The 18,728-nt window shown below is 38.9% G+C and overlaps 2 protein-coding genes across 2 annotated transcripts; one reads left to right on the top strand and one right to left on the bottom strand.

The window, feature by feature from the left end:
- The first annotated feature begins 1,077 nt into the window (after positions 1 to 1,077).
- Positions 1,078 to 13,032, top strand: edem1 (ER degradation enhancer, mannosidase alpha-like 1). Its single transcript, XM_026167516.1, has 12 exons — positions 1,078 to 2,405; positions 5,815 to 5,887; positions 6,569 to 6,672; positions 6,885 to 7,056; positions 7,204 to 7,387; positions 7,523 to 7,697; positions 8,115 to 8,235; positions 8,692 to 8,862; positions 8,953 to 9,026; positions 9,161 to 9,257; positions 10,550 to 10,735; positions 10,826 to 13,032. Exons 1-12 carry the CDS (start codon positions 1,942 to 1,944, stop codon positions 10,913 to 10,915), a joined length of 1,911 nt encoding a protein of 636 aa, XP_026023301.1. The 5' UTR covers positions 1,078 to 1,941; the 3' UTR covers positions 10,916 to 13,032.
- A 1,564-nt stretch (positions 13,033 to 14,596) lies between these two features.
- gnat1 (guanine nucleotide binding protein (G protein), alpha transducing activity polypeptide 1) lies at positions 14,597 to 18,342 on the bottom strand. The gene is made up of 9 exons (XM_026167517.1): positions 18,071 to 18,342; positions 17,015 to 17,057; positions 16,783 to 16,924; positions 16,530 to 16,687; positions 16,301 to 16,429; positions 16,065 to 16,194; positions 15,822 to 15,975; positions 15,521 to 15,737; positions 14,597 to 15,423 (listed from the first exon to the last, which is right to left on the bottom strand). The coding sequence occupies exons 1-8, from the start codon at positions 18,174 to 18,176 to the stop codon at positions 15,547 to 15,549; spliced, it is 1,053 nt and encodes a 350-aa protein (XP_026023302.1). The 5' UTR covers positions 18,177 to 18,342; the 3' UTR covers positions 14,597 to 15,423; positions 15,521 to 15,546.
- Positions 18,343 to 18,728: the final 386 nt, after the last annotated feature.

The following is an 18,728-nucleotide window of genomic DNA, read 5'->3' as shown; positions in this document are numbered from 1 at the left end:
TGTCGTTATTTATTTAACAAAAACTAAGCCGAAATGCAGGAGTGTGAAAACTAATTACACGCCATGATTCAGCAGCTTTTAGAACAACTTTAAAAAGTATTATCCTGAAGTAACTATTTTCTGTGTGACTTCATCATTGTTGTGGAGGATCTTTGTCTTTATAAAGGTTTGCCTGCATGTGCCTATGTACAAATCTCTTAAGATCCCATTGCAACACCTTGATCCTTTTTCAGCCACTCTGCTGTAGGTTTGCTGCTGTCGCATGACCCAGTTTCAGCCAAGTCTTACGTGTTAGACCGCCGACTTCACATTTGACTCTAAATACTTTAGCGTATTGAAGAGATCATGGTTGACTCAGAGAATACTACGTTCCTGTGGCTGCGAAACTATTCCAAGTTATCACCAGCCAACAGGTGATAACAACAGTTTGGCAGTTGGTGTAGGGTTTTTGACTTTTGTCAAACGTAGTGCTGTGCAGGGCCAACAATTCCATGTTGGTCTTATCTATCTAAAGGACATTGTTCCAGAAATCTTGTGTTTTGTTCAGCTGTAATGTTGCAAACCTAGGTCATGGGAACCCTTATAAACAAACTTTATTTGTTCCGTCTTTTAAAAAAAAAATTGTACTGTCATGAACTTTTATATTTGACATCATAACTGAGTACTGCAGAGTCTGAGGTGTCTTTTGCAGTTTCTCTTGGCGTTATATCGTTTGACTGTTGGGTGAATTTGCGTGAGATTATTTGGAAATGATCTTCAGCAACAGTTACTTCTTTAACATTATTGTTGATTAATTTCTTTATATTTGTTAGTCTGCCAAATCAATCAATGTACTTGCCAAAACCTTTGCTTTAATAGAGGTGCTCACACTTTCTAATGATCAGTTAAACAAGTGCATTTGATTATGAACACCTTGTTGAAACTTTCCCTCTTAATTCCTATGGAAGCAGTAAGGGTGTATTTATTTACTTATTCACACACTGCTTCTGCATTTTGGTTTAGTTTTTGTGAAAAAAATAATGACATGATGTAATATTGCATGTTTTGAAATTCATCTGCGGTTGTATTGACCCAGTTTAAAGAACTGCTAAGGAGCAGTTTTTCATTATTGTTATTATTATATTCTAATATGTAAAACCTCAGGATATACTTTTCTTTTTTTGCCATGACTACATACCAAAAAGCTCTACATAGCTGTTATCAATTACCTAGCCTATTATACCTGTGATCAGATCTATATTAGGTGACCCTTGGTAGGGTTTACAGGTCAGCATACTCACTTAGTGTAGTAATACAGTAAAATCAGGTACAAGCTCCTACATACGGTCAAAGCCATGTGCTTGTATGCATATAGTAATTACTCAGTATTATTGTTGTGGTTGAGTTGCTCTGCAGTTCGTATTCAGCGGATAAGTCAAAACAGCTTTATTATTATTATTTTTTACCATTTAATTACGATAATGTTCTAATTGATGGCTTCTTAACCAATAAAAAGAGCGTATTAATTCTGGGGATCTTTGAAAGCATTTAAAGATATAGAACAAAATGTTCATTTTCCCCCCTTTTTTTCAATATATTTACATTTAACTGACCTTTCCAACTTTACATCTTTCGAAATGTAAATAATTTCTCGGTTTGAAAACTAAATGTTTCACTCTTGTGGCTCTTTCTTATTGGCGTACAAATCTGGAATGCCACGAAACGCACCGTCGAGATTGACATCTCTACGACCAATCACTAGTAGAACCCGCTGACACGACACCAATCGCCTATCAGGATGTGGGAGGAGCTGGTTTGTTGACAGGAAATGCGAGGCGGACTCACTTCCACAACCCCTTCTCGCCTGTAGTTCAGCCGGACAAACAGCGGGGCTGACAGTTGGTCATCCCTCTGAGGTATGTGGACTTAAACTATGCGTTTCAAGACCGACGCGGGGCAAAGATGCAATGGAGGTCAATACTTGTTGGTCTTGTCGTATTGAGACTGTCTCTCAGCTGCATGCTGTGGCTAGCTTTCGGACTGGGACCTAGCTGGGGGTTCAACTTCCATCTCGGTTTCAATTTGCACAAACTGGACTTGCTGTTCAGGGAGGAAAAGGAGACCGAGCCGCGAGATAACTCGTGGTCTGAACGAATACACGGCCCCAGATATGAAGAGACGGAGACCACCTGTGCGTCGGCGGGAGAGGAGTCCCCAAAGAGGTCCTACCTGAGCTTCTTCGATGGCAACAAGGACGAGTACGTGCGGAGATACAGCTCTTTCCCGGACACACTAAAGGCCAAAATGAAAGACATGGCCAAAGAAATGTTCTACTTCGGATATGACAATTATATGAAATATGCCTTTCCCGAGGACGAGCTGAATCCAATTGACTGTGAAGGGAGGGGTCCAGACGTGCAAAACCCGTGAGTCATTCACTGTTACCCCGATTACCTGAACTGACTGGACCTGCTACTGTGAAATGCAGTTCACGCTTCCAGGCGCTCAGTTATCTTAACTGTCTTCTGCACATTGCAGTTTGCATGCAGTTGTAATCAAACTGGCTTGTAGTAAAATGTCGCTGCTCAAGAATCACTCAAGAACGGGTCAGGGTTTACAAGTGGGAACCGGAGGAGAGTTCAAACCATGTTTTCTCTAAATAGAAAGCATTTACATAATTCTTATTATTTTGTGGCAATGCCAGCCTAGGTCAGATGACTCTCACTGAACAGTCCTGTACTTTCCAAGCTTAAAGAGTCTTAACAGGGATCCTGTGGGTTTCTGTGAAGTATAGCCTGTTTTTCTTCATAACATATACAAAATTATGAAATCAAATGATCTCAAGCAAATGTATAGTTTAAGAAAAACAGAGTGAAACAACTATTTTACCCTCATGTTTGTCTTGAATTAATCAGTAAGTGTTATTTCCAAGGTTGGGTGACATATACTTGTTTGTTTTCTGACAAAGCCTCTAGATCCTGGAGAGATTTAGTCTACAGTCTTGTTTCTCCAAAACTGAGTCTGATACTGAGCAAAAAGCTCCAAAGCCTGCTATAGTTTTCCAAATCATTTAAACTTTGTTTAATTAAAAACTTACTTACTGATGCAGTTGTGATCATATCTGCCACTGCTGAGTCAGCAGTGCTATCCATCAGCTTTCCCTTCAGTCCCTTTAAAAGAAACAATGCTTTTCAAACTGTAACAGGTTTTCCCTTCAGCTGGAACTACACGCAGAACCACAACTAGATACTTCATTGTTCTCAAAGGAAATTTTGACATTTGTAGCTTGTGAATGACAGAGCATTAAACACAAAAGCCACCAAATACAGATTTGAATAGGGAAACTAGAGGAATATTATAACGGAGTAACCAAAGGTTGTGCAAAACTACAAAAGCGAATAGATGGTACCTCACTAATGAGAGCTGTCCCTGTTGTAAGATATGCAACTAGTATGATGTGTGAGGTATGCTAAAGTGTAGGTAGTGCAAAGGGTGATCCCCATACAAAAACATTACAGGATGCATTCACAATGCAAGAATTATTACCACTGTAAAGAAAACTGTCAGAAAACTGGACAAAAAGTGTAAATGTGTCTGTGCATAGCACTGATATAGCCAATATCAAGACTATCTGATGCAGAAAATTATGCTGATAAGGCAGCATCTCTGACTCCTTTCCTCTTCTGTGATGCGTTCAAGAGCTTTATGGTTCAAGGCAGAATAGGTTTCCTCAATCAGTCAGCTGTATCAGAAAACGTTTTGAGATATATCACTAACATTAAGAGAAATTTTGTGTGTGTGTGTGTGGGGGGGGGGACTTTCTCAAGTGTTTTCTAAGACAAGAAGGGATTTTATCATTTTTAATGGCTAGTTCCTTTTCATGACACCAAAATGATCAATGATTATCTGCAAATTATTTTATAATTAATAATTTTGAGTTGCCCTGTTGTGAGCTGCACTGATAAATAAGTATTCATGTTTTAATACCCTCTTATCAGTCCTACACTGTTTATGTTGTCAAATCAGAAGAAAAATCCCTACTTAATGGTAGAGCTGGGCGATAGAACGATAACGATATGTATCGCGATATAACTTTTTCTCGATAGAAAAATTAAACTATTGCGATAGACCTCGCCGCTCTTGTCCTCTTTAAAAAAAGAAAAAAAAAGAAAAAAAAAAGAACAGCCAATCCAAATTAAGTAGCGCAGAGCCTAACCAATCACAGCCGCAGCGTCACGTCACGTGACTTGTTACGTACAGCACAAGTGCCAAGCCGCACATGTGTATTTGTTTGGGAAGCAGCCAGCCACCATACCGCCCGGGTAATGGAGGAAATGAGTGTGCCGACTAGAAAAATCAACCGAGCGTGACCGAAGAGAAAACAGATGATGGTTCCAACGCCGGAGAGATTGTCGAACGGAAGAGCCATAGAAGTTCTGTAGTGTGAAGGTATTTTGGCTATTTCAAGTCTGACAAAAAACAGAATAGCGCGCACTGTAAATTGTGCCGAAAGCAAGTCTGGAAATACAATAAACTGTTGCATGCGCTACGTCCACACGTACCCGGGTATTTTTGAAAACGCAGATGCATTTGTTCTATGCATTTGCACCTTTCGTCCACACGTAAACGGCGTTTTTGGTCACTGAAAACGAAGATTTTTAAAAACTCCGGCCAGGGTGGATATTTTTGAAAACTCCGTTTTTGCATTTACGTGTGGACTAGAAAAACGGAGAAAACGCAGCGTCAAAGGTGTGCGCATTTTTTGACGTCACACTGTGCGCCACGTTGTTGTTTCGGTTAAATGAATTTCTACAATACTGTTACTGTTAATTCTACTCTCTGCAGTGTTTAAATGCTTACATATACACACAGTTACTGTCCCTCCACACATATGACTGGGTTCTGCTTCTATGCCCCAGCTTTGTTTACTTTTTCCCACCGAGGCTTCTAGACTTCTGATTGGCCAACATTTCTGCACGGTTAGGAATCTAGCGCCACCTGCTGCTTTGGCATGTTCATAGTGGCGTTTTCCTTCATTTCTCCCTTTATGTGTGGACAGGATTATTTTTTAAAACGAAAACGGAAATTCTCCGTTTTCAAAAATACCCGTGTACGTGTGGATGTAGCCTCGGTCTCTGACTGGAAGCGCTAATTCGTCATTCGGCTTTTGTCAGACTAAAGTAACTGTTAAAACTGTTTGAAAAGCTAAGCTATACAACAAGGAGAGATTGAGAATTTCCTTTTAGTTCTCAGTTTATTTGATATTGACAAAAGTTAGTCAATTTTGTCTGTTCTTCTGTAAAACAAACTAAGATTTATTTTTAGAATTAATATTTTGTTTCTAAGTGGAATTGACAATTTAGTCTGTTTCGTTTGTTCTATTTTGAAACTTAAACACTTTAGCGGCTGCCTTTTGTGTAGTTTGCAATATTTGCCTTTATTTATCTGAAATAGTCTCATGTTCCTTAAGTACATCTACCCTGTTGAACTTATTATGGGAAATAAATATTTAAATAAAAACAAGCTGCTGATTATTTCACATTTTACTTGTGAGCAACGGCACATTTAAATCTTACAAATATAGTTATTTGGCTTATATCGTGATAGATATCGTCATTGCCTGAAATGAAAAAAAAAAAAACATGTCGTGATATGAAAAAATCTTATATCGCCCAGCTCTACTTAATGGGAAGACTTGTTCTCATATGCAGTGATAAAACTGTGAATATCACTTTGTTGTTGAATTTAAAGTACGCTTTATGTTTTGAGATCAGTATAATGTATGTCTCCCACTTGTGTGTGAAACCACAGTCTGTTTCACTTCTTTTATTTCAGATCAAATATCAACATAAATGATGTCTTGGGGAACTATTCCCTTACTCTCATTGACACCTTGGACACTCTGTTGGTAGGTTGTTTATTTACTGCTCTGCTTGCACTGCATTAAAGCAATGGTGACTGGTACTTCCTCTGTGATTTGTGGGTTTTCAGTTTCCTTTTTTTTTTTTTTTTGGCTTAGTTTTATATTTTAGACATAATACCAGATCGAACATGAATAAAGTGAAGATGTTCACATATCTTTACCTAAATACTTTCCTTAAATCAGCCTCCAATTCCAGTTTTGGCATTTCTTTGTTTTAAACATCAATGAAATCTTTTTTTTTATTTTTTATTTTTTTATTAAAACTGCTGTCACTTCCCATTTATATAATTTAAAGACCATTCTATCATCAATGCAAAACAATTATTTAGTCTTGCAGTGATTTTTTTCTTCTTCTTTCCATAACAAATACAGTCTTTAGCCAATTTCTCCAGTCTCTCACACTGGGAGCTTCTGGTTTAATCCAAGGCGATGTCGTTGTATTTTTTCCAATCAGTAGCATAATTCAAAGTAAATATACGAGTTTCTCTGCTCTGCACTACATTCAGAACAACGTTGTTAGCACTTCCTCTGTAAGTTGTGGGTTTTCTGCCAAGCTTTTAAGTTCCCCTGCATGAAGCCAGGTGCAAGTGTTACCGTGTCAGTCTTAAAACTGACAGCTGATTGTTGATTTACTGTGGTTATACAGTATGTGGTTTTTCTCACCAGGTGCTCGGCAACGTGTCAGAGTTTCAAAGAGCCGTCAAACTGGTTATAGATACTGTATCTTTTGACAAGGACTCAACTGTGCAAGTTTTTGAGGCAAACATCAGGTACATATGTCACTATTTTCAGAGTCTGTAGGAATCAAAATATGTCAGTGTACGCATTTTTAAAGCAAAACATTTGATATGATGACTCGTGTAACATTTATCATGATAATTGCTTTCGATAAGCTTTTAAATATCTGGTTATGTGTAGAACTCTGGTGTTATATTTCTTTCTTTCTTTCTTTCTTTCTTTCTTTTTTTTTTTTAAACTGAAGGATCTTGGGAAGCCTTATTTCAGCACACATTCTGCTGACTGACCCAAAACATCCTTTTGGCAATGTGGGCTTTGAAGGTTACGATAATGAGCTGCTACATTTGGCTCATGACTTGGCTGTGCGTTTGCTGCCAGCCTTTGAGAACACCAGCACAGGCATTCCCTACCCCAGGGTGAGTGAGACTGTTGTGACCACAAATTAGAGGTATATATTCTTTCGGTCTCACTTTGCAGCACACACCTTAGTTATCATGTGAGCAGAAATTGTCATTGGTCACTGTAAATGCACTAGATTTGATTTGTTTGTATCTTTATCACAGGTGAACCTGAAGAACGGAGTTCCTCCTGACAGTGTGAATGAGACCTGCACTGCAGGAGCCGGGTCCTTGCTGGTGGAGTTTGGAATTTTGAGCCGCTTAATTGGGGATTCGACATTTGAGTGGGTAGCTAGACGAGCTGTCAGAGCCCTGTGGAACCTGAGGAGCAACGAAACCGGTCTTTTGGGTATGTATGTTGTTTAGTACAGCGTAAAGACTTCCCCTGGAAACTTTCTTTTTGTTTTTTCATTTTTTTTTCTGTTTATTTGCTGAAATTATATGGCCACACAATGTGAATATAAACTTAAATTTCTCTTTTTAGGCAATGTAGTTAATATTCAAACAGGGCAGTGGGTTGGCAAGCAGAGTGGTCTTGGAGCTGGTATGGACTCCTTCTATGAGTACTTGCTTAAGTCGTACATCCTCTTTGGAGAAAAAGAGGACTACCGTATGTTTACAGCTGCTTATGAAAGCATCCAGAATCACATGAGACGAGGGTGAGTTCAGCACTAAAGAAATGTGACACAGCAGCATTGCACAGCTTCACTGGGTTGCAAATGAAATGTGAAATGAATCCCAGCTATGTAAATCAGTCACTGTCGGATTAAACAAGCAAAGAGGAAATAAAACTGCTGATGGTTTTTGGTTTTAGTTTCTTACTAAAGGAAACTTCAGGAAGGAAGGAAAACTAGATTCAGAAACTTAAAGCTGTCATGAGACTTAACAGAGATACACATCAGCCCTTTATTCCTCATCAGTAAACACCGATAAACACCTGTTAAGGATCTGAAGTTGTGTTTTTGTCTTTATGATTAAAATCTCTTTGCAGCGTATAAAATCACAATTTCACTGTGATTTCATTTAGAGGCATAGGGACTAGTATTACATATTATTTCTGTGGTTTTTTTCCCCAGGAGAGAGTCGTGCAATGAAGGAGAAGGTGACCCACCTCTCTATGTTAATGTGAACATGTTCAGTGGTGAGATAATGAACACCTGGATTGACTCACTTCAGGCTTTCTTTCCTGGCCTTCAGGTGAGGATTATAGTGGCAGCTGTGAGTAGAACGTGACCGAGGTATCGGCCTATATTGTCTGTTTCCTGATCTATTTGTATTGCCGTGTAAAACAGTTCTTAAATGAAAATTAAAAATGTTTTAAAAAATGGTCTTTAACCATGTTATGAGGGTTGATGTTGCATGATTTGTCCACCAGAGGGCACTTTGCAACCTGCCTGGCAACTAATCCTCTCTGAGTCAGTAATACTTATTATGCTATTAAAACAAGATTATTTTTAAACTGCATTGTCATGTTATCCTAGTAAAGACTCACAAATAACTACATATAACACATGTTAGGGAAATTCAGTCTTCTTCTCATCTTCTTCTCTAGATTTCTCGAGAAATTTCTCTAGAAGTCTAGAATCTTTGTTTTGTGTGTCTAAAAGACATTGTTTTGTTAATCTAAATTAAAGCTCTACTTCTGCCTCATAGGTACTGAATGGCGATGTAGATGATGCCATTTGCCTGCATGCCTTCTACTATGCCATCTGGAAGCGCTTTGGAGCTCTGCCAGAAAGATACAACTGGCAGCTGCAGGCTCCCGATGTGCTTTTCTACCCTTTAAGACCAGAACTAGTAGAGTCTACTTACCTGCTGTACCAGGTAACAGTCATGGTCTTTGTTCCACAGCGTTTGGTGCTGCTGTCAGTGACTGTTACATCTCACACAAGTCTTCTTTTTTAACTTCTGCAGGCAACCAAAAATCCTTTCTATCTGCATGTTGGAATGGATATTCTACAGAGCCTTGAGAAAAATGCCAAAGTCAGGTGAGATTAAGTTTAAAGTTGTAGATGCTTTTGTCCAAGAAATAATAATAGAAAAATACACTGTTTACTCTTTTTGAGCTTGTTAAAGCTCTTCTGTGTTTGCTTTTGGCTGAGCGGAATTGTGTTCTTTGCAGATGTGGGTATGCCACTCTCCATCATGTCGTGGATAAATCCAAAGAGGATCGCATGGAGAGCTTTTTCCTCAGCGAGACATGCAAATATCTTTATCTGGTAAGTTGCAGCTTGACCATTCAGATAGAAAGCTATGTCTTATATGGCTATAAAATTATATATGAGCGCAGTATATAGTCGAGATAGATCTTTATTCAAGTTATTGCAAGAGATGGTACTTTTGGTTGCTCCCTTATTTCCCCAGAGGGCGCTACACAGGGTGGATCCGCATGTTTGATTTGGCACAGGTTTAATACCGGATGCCCTTCCTGATGCAGCCCTCCCATTTTTCCCGGCTTGGGACTGGCAGTGGGAGTACCATACCAGTTGCTTTAGATTTCTGCACTGAATCCACACCATAGGTACATCATAGCCGCAAATCCCTCTTAAACCCTGTTACATGACCTAATGTGCATGTACATGGAAATGTAACTTACATGTCATGTTGACACATTGTGCAAGTATTGTGTTCACAGAGTTTCAACTACTATTTTACCACAGTTGAATTTATCATTGAGAGAATAATAACAATCGCCTCAATATATAAATATTTAAAGATGCCTGCAAATTCCTGGAGGGACATTGCTGAACTTATTGGGAATGTACAAATAAGTGGAAAAACTTAAGGGGAAAGTATGTTTGCACCCGAAATGACACACACAAAGAAACAAAAACCCACTGACCACAACAAAGAGTAAGGACGCAGAAGGGAAAAAGTTGCCGGATTTTACTTGTCTCTATTGTGGCTTGCAGTGCATATAAAACTCCAGGACACAACCACAAGGTCATTAATGTGTAACACACACACAATCGTGAATGCTGGCAACAGCGTCAGCTACTTGTGTAGTTTACGTCATAGACTCTTCAAAATGTAACGAAGTCTAAATCACCTGTAGCTTGTGGCCCCCTGAAGCTGTGTGTGTATGTTCTCCTGATTCTAAGGTGTGCTGCCTGCCTGCCCAGGCCTCATATTCCACTTAATGATCAGTTTGTCTCAGCATTTCAAATCCTCTTTGTCAAACTGTCTTGCTTTCACATACCATGACCACATGAAGTAATTTACTGTCCTACGTGGCTAAAAGATTGATTTTCTAAGCCAATGTACTCACAGTGCACTGGCTTAGAAAATTAGCTGAGATAAGGACTTGCAGGCAGCTGTTGTTGCCCAAAATGACCACGCCCAGTTACAGCATCATCTTTGTTATGCTGTTTAAACGGGTAAGTATTGAATGGACATATTAACTGTGGGGACCAAACCATTGAGGTTTCCATGAGGTATGAGCCAGGTGTTAGTACTGATGTCCTGCCTGTCTTCATACTGTGTAAATAAAAACCTCTCCTATGCATTGCAGCTGTTTGATGAAGACAACCCACTTCACAAATCCGATAACAAGTACATCTTCACAACCGAGGGTCATGTTGTGCCTATAGACAAACGCTTCAGGGAGAAACAATGGAATGATGACTTTCCATGTGAGGAGGGAGCACTGACAGAAAGAGAGCCAGTCAACCAGCCTGCTCCAAGAAACATCAGCAATGTAAGGCCATGTTCCTGTCGAATCTAGGCCACTGTTCTCACATTACAAATATTTCAACAGTAATTGTTTTCTTTTTAAAACTCTCTGCAGTGTAACAGGATCCCAGAGGAGCGACGGTACACTCTCCCATTAAAGAGCATCTACATGAGGCAAATAGATCACATGGTGGGAGTTTTTTGAGTGATGGGATGGATGTAATGAAATTGGCAGGGGCAGGCCTTTATTGCACAGATGAACTGACCACTTGTTGGTTAAAATCCTCTTCCTGTCTGTTGTGCTGCTCGGGAAACTCACACTAAAGTAATCCTGAGAAAGCAATTTGATTAAATTAAGTTTGAGCTTTTTGTTTCTGTTTTGCTGGATGAAAATGTTGCCAAACTTTTTCTGTGAGAAGATGAGGATTCATCCTTTGTTGCATTTTGGCAGGCAAATCATTGAGAAAGTGGTGAATAACTGTTGTGTTCTTATGGAACAAAAAAAAAAGTCTGTTCAGGTATGAATGTGTGTGATTATGTTTGTGTATGCACATTTGAATTTTCAGCTGAGCTGGGAATCATAATGCTGTGTTAATGGGAACAGTGCCATCTAGCCACATGAAAATGCATAGCCTATAAAAACACTCAACTTAACAAAAGTCTCTCTAAACATGAGGATATGGTGCCTCCTTGCAGGTGATTCGCACTAGATCAGTGCTTCTACATAAGGGCTGTATATTAACAGATGATAGTAACAGGTACGAACTGTCAAATCCAGAGGCTGCGTTAGATCGTGGTCATAGGAATGTCGTTCTTTTTGTACACCTGAGGCTGGTTTGCAAAAGAGTCTAAACTATTGCCACTATGAATTTTTTTTTTTTTTCTTAAACCGCACTAGCCATATTGCAAGGATTTTAAACTGTCTTCTGTCTTAGTTGTGTTTTGCACATCACATCAAACCTCAGTATCCAGGGAGTTACAGACAACATAAAGGTAAACTGCCTCCTGCTTGTTAGCTGTTAATTAATTTCTGATTAGTATTGAGCTAAACATTGATCTCTCAGGCTTCTAGCTACTCAATGTCTTACAAAGAACAGAGCAGTGCCACAACTGTATGAGCGGGAGATTAATGACGACTCTTTAAAGTGCCTTCAATTTGTCTTCGTTTCTCTGGATGCTGTGCAATGTATATGATAATGTTGTGAATAACTTGGCTGAAAAAAGGCCACTGTAATGTTTTGCAAAAAGAGTCATTCCATATGTATGTACAGTTTTACACTGATTATGACATGAAGCTCTTTTTTTTTTTTTTTTTAGATGTAAAAAAACAAGCCATAAAATGTATTGTTTTTTTTTTTTCCCAATGATAGTTAATTTTCAAGAAGTGCAAATTGATTTTTCATCAGTTTTCTCTCAGACACGGTCAGTATACAGACTTTCCTGCAATTTAATTTCTGTTATCAGGATGATTACCACGTGGTGAGAACTCAGGGTTTAAAATAAACACATAATCAATGAATGCTTTCATAAGAAATAAAACTTTTTGAAACGTTGCCTACAATATCTCGAGATGGTGCTGATTTTCTTGCAAATGAGTGGCTACACTGAAGTACAGTTGTACTGTGAAAACTGATTTTCTTCCACAAATATAAACAGAGAATGTTGTTTTTTTTGTTTTGTTTTGTTTTTAATTAGCTGTGATGTTTTATTCGTGTACAGATTTAGTTTTGGGGTTTTTTTCCACTTTTGCCAAACGTCCTGACTGTATATTGACTGTAGTGACTGCATTACACAATGACATTACAATATAAATGTTTTATTTGTAGGAGATGGCTATTCATCTTCTTTGATAATGTGCTGCATTATATCAGTGATATTTAAGTTCTCTAAAGGCAATTACCCCGATCGCTTCAAAGTTTTAGTTGCAGGTAATGTACACGTTTCAACTCCTCTTCTGAGGAGTTAAATGAAATGATTGATACCAGCTGATAGTCTGGAAAGCACAGAATGCTAATCACAGCTATGTCACAAACTTGTTGCTCAGAGCTATCAATTGTAGAGCTTTTACATGTTTATTCAGAGAGTTTGGAAATATGCCTTTTATTAGCTTGAGAGAACATTCATAACTTTGCTAAAAGAGGCCACTGTACTGTTTATTAGAGCAATTATCCTACGTTTGCAGAGGGAAACAGTTTCCTTTGCTCTGTCCAAGGAGAAAAAATTACATTCTCAAGTACACTGAAGCTCAGCACATAATTTGTTTAATCAAAATGAAAAGTCTGTTTGTGGCTCTAATACATTAAAGGGGATCCATTAGTCTCATTTCCAGCTCCTTATTTTTATTAATGAACTCTAATAGTTACTTTGAATTTTTCACAGTTTGAAATAATATTGATCAAATGGCTTTGGTTCAGGCCCTCAGTTCCTCCTTTCTGAAACAAGCTCTTTTAGCTCCCTTCTCCCGTTCTGTAGGATAACTTTCTCCTGATTAGTTGCCCCTTTAGAGCAGAAGAGACCATCAATGTCATCTTACAGGCCTAAGATGATGACGCTTTTTTTCTTTTTGCCTCTCTAAACACTTGAGAATCGAGGAAAAAGGAATCTTCCCATTGAACCTTTTGGGGGATTTCCTTCCTCTTTGGAGCTAAAAAAGGCCACCCAAACACATGAGATATCAATGGAAAGCCCCAGATGTCCTCTTTTCAGTACATCAGACTTAGTAGGGTCAAAAGATATAGACCAAAAACAAATGTCCACAGAGGACATAAATGAACAGGCTGGTTCTCAGGAGGATAAACCATCACAGTGGGTTTTAAGTCGTACAATCTTAATGTGATTGAAGTGCAGAACCTTCAGCTTTAATTTAATGGGTTTTACAACGTATAGCATTAACTACTTTGGAACAAAAGCAATTTTTATTGCTTAAACAAGGATGAATTTTAAGTAACATTTTTTTCCAGGCAATGGCTAGAGCCCATGGAGTTCTTCTTCAGTTGCAGCTTATTTGCTGGACTTTCTACCTTCAGTAACTGAGAAAAATACCGCATTTGGTTGAGATCGGGTGACTGACCTGGCCGTTCAAGAATATTTCATTTCTTTGCATTGGGAAATTCTTGTCTTGCTTCTGCAGTATGCTTTGGGTCAGTACTTATTTGCACTGTGAAGCACTGTCTGATCCCGATTCCACTGGCAGACATGCACGTACCAGAGTATTGCCTCCACCGTGTTTGACTCATCATGCGGTGAGCTTCAAATTACGACCTTTCGTCTGTGCAGGCTCTGTAAGATGTTTTCAGGCAACGTCTAATCTTGTCTATCTGTTTTTGAGTTCTGGAGCAGATGGCTGAAATTTTTTGACTTTTAATTGTTTTCTAATACATTTTAGAGCTTTTTTCTGCCGATGAAGATAGTAGATTTTTCACTTGTAACATTTTTCCTTTTTGAGACATTTATTTTGTATTTTCGGCCTAATGATGACCTTCTTGACTTACTTTGTGATCCCTTTGGTCCTAATTTTGAGATTTCCACTGAAAATATATGAAATGCAAGTTCAACCCCTGGACTCAAGTTCAGTTCTCTTAATTTGACAAAGCAACAAGCTTCAGTTGGACATGGAGTTGTCAATTATTCTATTTTGAGCTTCTGAAAATCTACATATAAAAAAATGTAACTGCTGAATAGTTACTGTATTTAAAAAAACAGGGAGGCAAAGAATCTTCAACGCAGAGCTGTTCTTTGAACGTTTATGAAAAACTAAAGGCGGTCACTTGTAAAAATGACACGTTTCAATGATTTAAGTAAGAAATATTCAGTGAAAATAATAAATGTAAAATTCTAAACACAACACTGCAGAGTTGCTTTTAATTTGTGAAAGACTGAGAAGTACTGAGTTTTCTACAGAAGCTTTAATAAGTTTGATCAAGGAATACAATTAGTGGTTTCTGTACAGAATTGTTGGCTCAAAGGCCCAGAGTTTTAATTAACTTAAACAAATCTTTGACAAATCTATCCCTCGACATTGTTACATATCAACATGCTGTCGCCATACTTAATTAACTGTCCAACAGAAATCTGCTTAATTATATACACTGGCCATTTTCAACTATTGTAAAGAGTTAGATTTCCTAACACTTTCATGTGACTCGAGCATGTCACAGGTTCGATTTGTGACATGCTCGAGTTATGTTACAAACTGCTGTAGTGTGTTTGTACATAAAAGCCATTTCTAGTGAAAGGTTCTGTTAAAATATCTAACAGAGGCTGAAGTGCATATGCAGGTGGTTAGGTCATCTTCTTTGCCCTTTTAGCCGTACACTGATCACTTACCGTAACACACAGACAATGCATTAGCCGGAAATGTTTTCACATTACATGAGGAAAAAAAAATCACTGTTTGCTGACAGAAGCTCCTGATGTTTTAACTACACACTGCATGCCACCCCCCAAAGACCAGTTCAAGAGACTTGAGAGGAAAATTTAGATGAACTGAAATTCAACTCATCTGAAACCTGCACGGAAGTTTCTGAATTTGGAGCTATCTGAAAAAAAGCTCTTTGTCAAAGCTAGAACTTAATTTTGAACACAAAAAATAGATTTTTCTTTTTTGCATTCGCTGATTTGAGGATGGCCGCTTGCAGGGACAGTTTTCATCTTCAGGCCTCAGTTTGAATTGAGAAAAAGATCTGTGAAATGTGATAGGGCTCTACCAGCACCCTGTAAAAAACAAAAAACAAAACAGGAGTGAACCATAGTGACCGATGACAACAGTTCATCCTGATTATCTTTAAAATCATTTTTCTACTTTGCTCACCTTCATCTGGTTTTCTGCGTGTTTTTTTAGAAGAGACCGCAATCCTTCAGGTTTTCTTTGATGATGATGTCGGTTACGGCATCGAACACAAACTTGACGTTCTCTGTGTCGGTAGCGCAGGTCATGTGAGAGTAGATTTCTTTGATGTCCCTGCGCAGGTTCAGGTCCAAGAACTGCATCTTGATATAGTTACCAGCATCCTCATAGGTATTGGGGCCTGGGTGAGACAGTGTAATTATAAAGTTTTGCTTTTACTTAGCTTGCCACTATCTTAAATATGTATTTGAAATGATTATCTCACCATCATATTCAGGGAAACACATGCTGAGATGTGCTTTCTTGATCTTCTCAACGAACACATCTTTCTTGTTGAGGAAGAGTACGATGGAGGTGGTGGCGAAGTAGCGGTGGTTGCAGATACTGTTAAATAAGTGCAGACTCTCGTGCATGCGATTCTGGGAGAAAAAAAATCCCAGTGAAGAGACTTTCCAAAAACATGGACCCTAATAAAAGAATATCAAGTATCTAGTTTAACTTGTCATACCACTTCATCATCCTCCACCAGGACCATGTCATAGGCGCTCAGAGCAGCAATGAAGATGATACAGGTCACGCCTTCGAAACAATGGATCCACTTCTTCCTCTCTGACCTCTGACCTCCCACATCAAACATTCTGCATGAGAACAGGAGCATGTTGCCTTGTTTGCCACCGTGCACACAGGAAGCCCAGCGGCTGATTTGTTTGTCTTATTCTCTTGATAAACATTGCTCTGGCTCACCTGAAATTGAGATCTTTGAAAGAAAACTGAGTTTCGATGATACCAGTGGTCTTCACTCTTGATCGCAGCACATCCTGCTCAGTGGGCACGTAGCCTGGTTGGACCAGTCGCTCCAAGTCATTCAGATAGCTGCCGGGGGAAGGAGAAGAGAATAAGTCAATGACACATCCTGATACAAGAGATTAAAATAATGTAGCAGTGTTAAACCTGAGTAAATGTGATATCTTACTATCCAGCAGAGTCGTTGAGTTGGTACTCTGAAGCTCTGTCAAAGCATGCCTGTATGCCAGAATCTTTCCACAGACGCAGAATGATATCTGCCATTTCTTTAGGCATAGTGCCTTCCTCAATGGTGTCTGCAAGATGCATGAGTTTCCTGGCATCATCCTGCATGGAGGCATGTGTGTGTTTAGTGAGCTATAAGGACCACGAAAGCTGTTTAGCTTCATATGTATGTGGAAATGAGTGTCAGCAGTGGTTACCTGCTGATCAGAGTGCCCGTAGTTGATATTGAGCGTGTTCATGGCCTTCACAATGGCCATGATGGACTGCAGGGTGTTGCTGTAGATGATGGTAATGAACTCCAAGCATTCTTCAAGCGAGTAACCATCTTTGTGGATAATTCTGGTGAGAAAAAATGTAGCATTAAAAAAATGCAACTCATAGTCAACTCTAAAAGAAGGTCAGCAATGCTCAGATGCAAAGTCAGCTTACTTCATCTGTTTGACAATAGTGCTTTTGCCTGATTCTCCAGCACCTGTATGGAAGAAGAGCAAGAATTGAATTGTTTGAATGACATATTTATAAAAATGCTTTCATCATGTTTAAGGATCTAGGGAAAGATAAGTGGGTAATTTTGACCTTATTTTTGGTGCTAATTTTGTATTTTTGAGTTAATTACAGAAGACGTTGCAATTTTTCATCAGATAAAGGGACTTCTTACTTCAGGTCTAATCTTTTCTTATCCCTGACCTACATTACTAGAGGACTCAAAAAAGCTATAAATGACGCAATATCCATGACCATTTGTCAGATAAATATACCTGACTGTAATACTGAATGACTTTCCTGAAAAAATCAGTATTTCTTTATACAGCAAAACACAGTGTGGTGTATGAAATTACTGGTTAAGCTGCTGATCAATTTAAAACTGTAAATCTTCACAGAAATGACTTTTTAAACGCACATTTCTCATTGATTTATTGACACATTGCCTAAAGTGTATTTAAAATATATTTGAGGGCTACAGCCACAGGCTGTGTTTGGGTTTTGTGGTACAGTATCCTTGTCCTTCACGGTTAAGCCCTTTGTGCTGAAGGACCTGTTGTTTCAGGATTAACAGAGGATCGGCTTGAGTGATTATCAAGGTGTCTCAGCAATTTAGGGACACAGGTGATTAGGCCTTTACATGACACAGACATGTAACTTCTTATCAACACCTAGGCTGTTTTAAAATTAGGCAATTTGGTAAGTTTTTAAGGGTTTTGGGGTAAATAAGATCTATCCATAGCAGTACTTCTACTTTATTTGTATGATTATTTGACATCAAGTATATGAAAAAAAATTGCATCAAGAAAAAAGGGAGTTTTGTATGTTTTTTCTTTACAAACTCAAGTTTGCGAACAGAACATGCTACAGACAAAACTTTAATTAGAATTAAAAGTGCTCTAATTATCATCACCATGGGCCCTTAGATATGTATAAGCAGATATTGTTGTTTTCTACTAATGCGTCTTAGCCATTTGGTTCTACCAGCTCTCCTGTCTTTACCTAGCAGCAGCAGCTTGACAGTTCTTGCATCCTTGTCGGCATCCTCCTTCAGTTTCTTCTCCAGCTCCCTGGAGCGTTTTTCCTCAGCGCTGGCTCCAGCTCCCATCCTACTTTACCCGGCGTGGGCCCCCTTTGCTCAAGGCCAAGTGTCAAGAAAAATGGAGGCAGGTCCTAGCTGCTCGTCAACAATGTGACCGGAGCCTTCAACTGTGCAGCTGATGAGTCAACTGCGTGCTGCAAACACTGGAGAATGTTTGAGCATTTTCCTGACTTAGGAAAGGATTTTGGGCATCCTCTACCCACCTGATCAGTGGTGACCAATAGAGCACAAGGACAGGAGTGCTTTTAGGGCAGAGCGAAAGGTGCAGGGGAAGACTCGGGCATACATCAGTGTAGGATCTAACCTATCTAACCTTTATGGGGATTTTGCTGTGCTCAGCAGAAGATGAACAGCGGCTCAAGTGCTTATCTCTCTGTGTTGTTTTTAGGTGCCTTCAAACAGGACCATGTGAGGCTAAATATTTGTGATGCTAGGTGTTTTATATAAGTGCAATTTTGGTTAACCAAACGAAATCAATTCCACATTAGCAGTAAGTTAAATTATTAAATCTGGAAAGATAATGAGTGCATGTTTGCATGTTGTGTGCTTAGTGCTTTT

The sequence above is a fragment of the Astatotilapia calliptera genome, chromosome 5 (genome assembly GCF_900246225.1).
Source record: "Astatotilapia calliptera chromosome 5, fAstCal1.2, whole genome shotgun sequence".
NCBI classification, from domain to species: domain Eukaryota; kingdom Metazoa; phylum Chordata; class Actinopteri; order Cichliformes; family Cichlidae; genus Astatotilapia; species Astatotilapia calliptera.
The sequence above is the reverse complement of the archived record's forward strand: the minus strand, read 5'-3'. Positions and strand labels throughout refer to the sequence as shown.